Genomic DNA, 2,057 nt, shown 5'->3' on the forward strand with positions numbered 1-2,057 from the left:
CCCGGGTCCCTCCTAGTCCACATCCGGGTCCAGACCCATCAGTGCATCTGGAGGAAAGTGACATCCGGTTCCTCCATGCCACTTCTGGGTCAGTGGACATGGAAGAAAGTGACATCCGGGTTTCTCCCAGTCCACATCCGGGTCCTGGCCCTTCAGTGGACCCAGAGATAGGTGACATCCGGGTCTTTCCCAGTCCACATCTGGGTCCCTCCGGGTCCTAGCCTCTCCGTGGCCTCTGGTCGGACCGCAGCTTCTGTACAGCGCGCGCAGGTTCGGAACCCCACATCCGGGCATCTTCTGGCTGGGGCCCAAGAGTCTTGCTGGAGCTGGACATCCGGGTCTCACGCACTTTCCCGGCAACCGAACCCAGCGGCCTAAAGGCAGGAATGAAGCCCCACATCCGGGTCTTCTTGGTCTGTGGCCCGGCAACCGAACGCAGAGGCCTAGATGCTGCGGTGGAGCCCAACGTCCTGGTATCTTCACTTGGTTGCCCTGCAACCGAACGCCGCGGCCTAGCGGCGGGACTGAAGCCCCACATCCGGGTCTCCTCAGTCTGTTGCCTTGCCATGGCACCCAGCGGCCTAGTGGCGGGAATGAAGCTGAACATCCTGGTCTCCGGCGCGCGGGGGGCGTGTCCGGGCAGCGCCCCGGGGTGGGCATGGCAGATGTAGGTGCCTCGGTCCCGCTCGGAGGCGGCGCGCACCTCCAGGCTGCCGTCGGCGCCCAGCGTGAAGCGGCCTCGCCTCTGCGGCCCACGCAGCACCAGCCCGCCGGGCAGGCGCCAGGACACCGGAAGCGTGGAGGTGGGGCAGCGCAGCCGGAAGCTGCCGCCCAGCACCACACGCAGCGCCGCCTCCGACGCCGTCCCAGGGGGCGGAGTCAGCGCCTCAGAGGGCAGAGTCGGCGCGTCAGGGGGTGGAGTCAGCGCCCAAGATGGCGGGGCAGGCGGGCCAGGGGGCGGAGCTGCCTCAGAGGGCGGAGCCAGCGCACCAGTGGACAGAGTCAGCGCCCAAGATGGCGGGGCAGGCGCGTGATGGGGCGGAGCCGGTGCAACAGGGGGCGGAGTCAACGCCTCAGAGGGTGCAGTCAGCGCCCAAGATGGCGGGGCAGGCGGGCCAGGGGGCGGAGCTGCCTCAGAGGGCGGAGCCAATGCAACAGGGGGCGGAGTCAATGCTTCAGAGGGCCCAGTCAGCGCCCAAGATGGCGGGGCAGGCGTGCCAGGGGGCGGAGTCAATACCTCAGAGGGCAGAGCCGACACCGCAGGGGGCAGAGCCCGCGCCCACCATGGCGGCAGCCGCACCCACATCCGGGCTTCTCCTGCCGGGTTGCGCGCCACGCATGCCACGGCGTAGCTGCCACCGCTGCGCAGCGCACGCACATCCGGGATTTCCAACGTCCCACGAGCATCCACGCTGATCCCTCCCCCCGTGTGACTGCGATACGGGACTGGAAGTACCAGCCCGCCCGGAAGTTCCCACAGCAGGCGGGGCTCGGGGACGCCATCCGCCTGGCAGCGCACACGCAGACGCACCACGGGGGAGACCCGAATGTCCTCGTTCACGTCATCATGGATGTCAGGTGTGACCCGGATGCGCGGTGACCGCAGCTGCACGTGTAGGCGCAGGGTGGCGCGCCGGCCCCGCCCCGCCACGCACGTGTACGTGCCTGCGTCGGCCCGCCGTGCCCCCCGCAGGCGCAGACGCCCATCTGGCAGCACACGGAAGTGGGCGTCCTCCGAGCCGGACGTGAAGGCCACGGGCTGCAAGGCCGGCGTCAGCCAGGTCACTGCGTGCGACCCCTGGGTCACGGGGCATGTGAGGGTCACGGGGGCGCCATAGGGGACGGAGAGCTCGGGCGGTAGCGGGGCGGAAGCGGAAGTGGGAGACGAAGAGGAAGCAGGAAGTGAAGGGGAAGCAGGAAGTGAAGCAGGAAGCAAAGGGGAAGCAGGAAGTGAAGAGGAACCAGGAAGTGAAGAGGAAGAGGAAACAGGAAATGAAGAAGAAGGAAGAGACTGAGAGGAAGAGGAAGAAGGAAAGGAAGAGGAAGAAGAGGAAACA

The 2,057-nt window shown here is 67.6% G+C and overlaps 1 protein-coding gene across 1 annotated transcript; it reads right to left on the minus strand.

Moving 5' to 3' along the window:
• Positions 1–217: 217 nt before the first annotated feature.
• LOC106002721 (immunoglobulin superfamily member 10-like) lies at positions 218–1,798 on the minus strand (the record flags this gene model as incomplete). The annotated part of the gene is made up of 2 exons (XM_013037543.1): positions 218–1,072; positions 1,238–1,798. Coding segments are annotated over 2 exons (1,416 nt in total), but the record flags the coding sequence as incomplete, so codon positions are not given.
• Positions 1,799–2,057: the final 259 nt, after the last annotated feature.

The sequence above is a fragment of the Dipodomys ordii genome, unplaced genomic scaffold (genome assembly GCF_000151885.1).
Source record: "Dipodomys ordii isolate 6190 unplaced genomic scaffold, Dord_2.0 Scaffold1000000432, whole genome shotgun sequence".
In the NCBI taxonomy this organism is placed as follows: Eukaryota; Metazoa; Chordata; class Mammalia; order Rodentia; family Heteromyidae; genus Dipodomys; species Dipodomys ordii.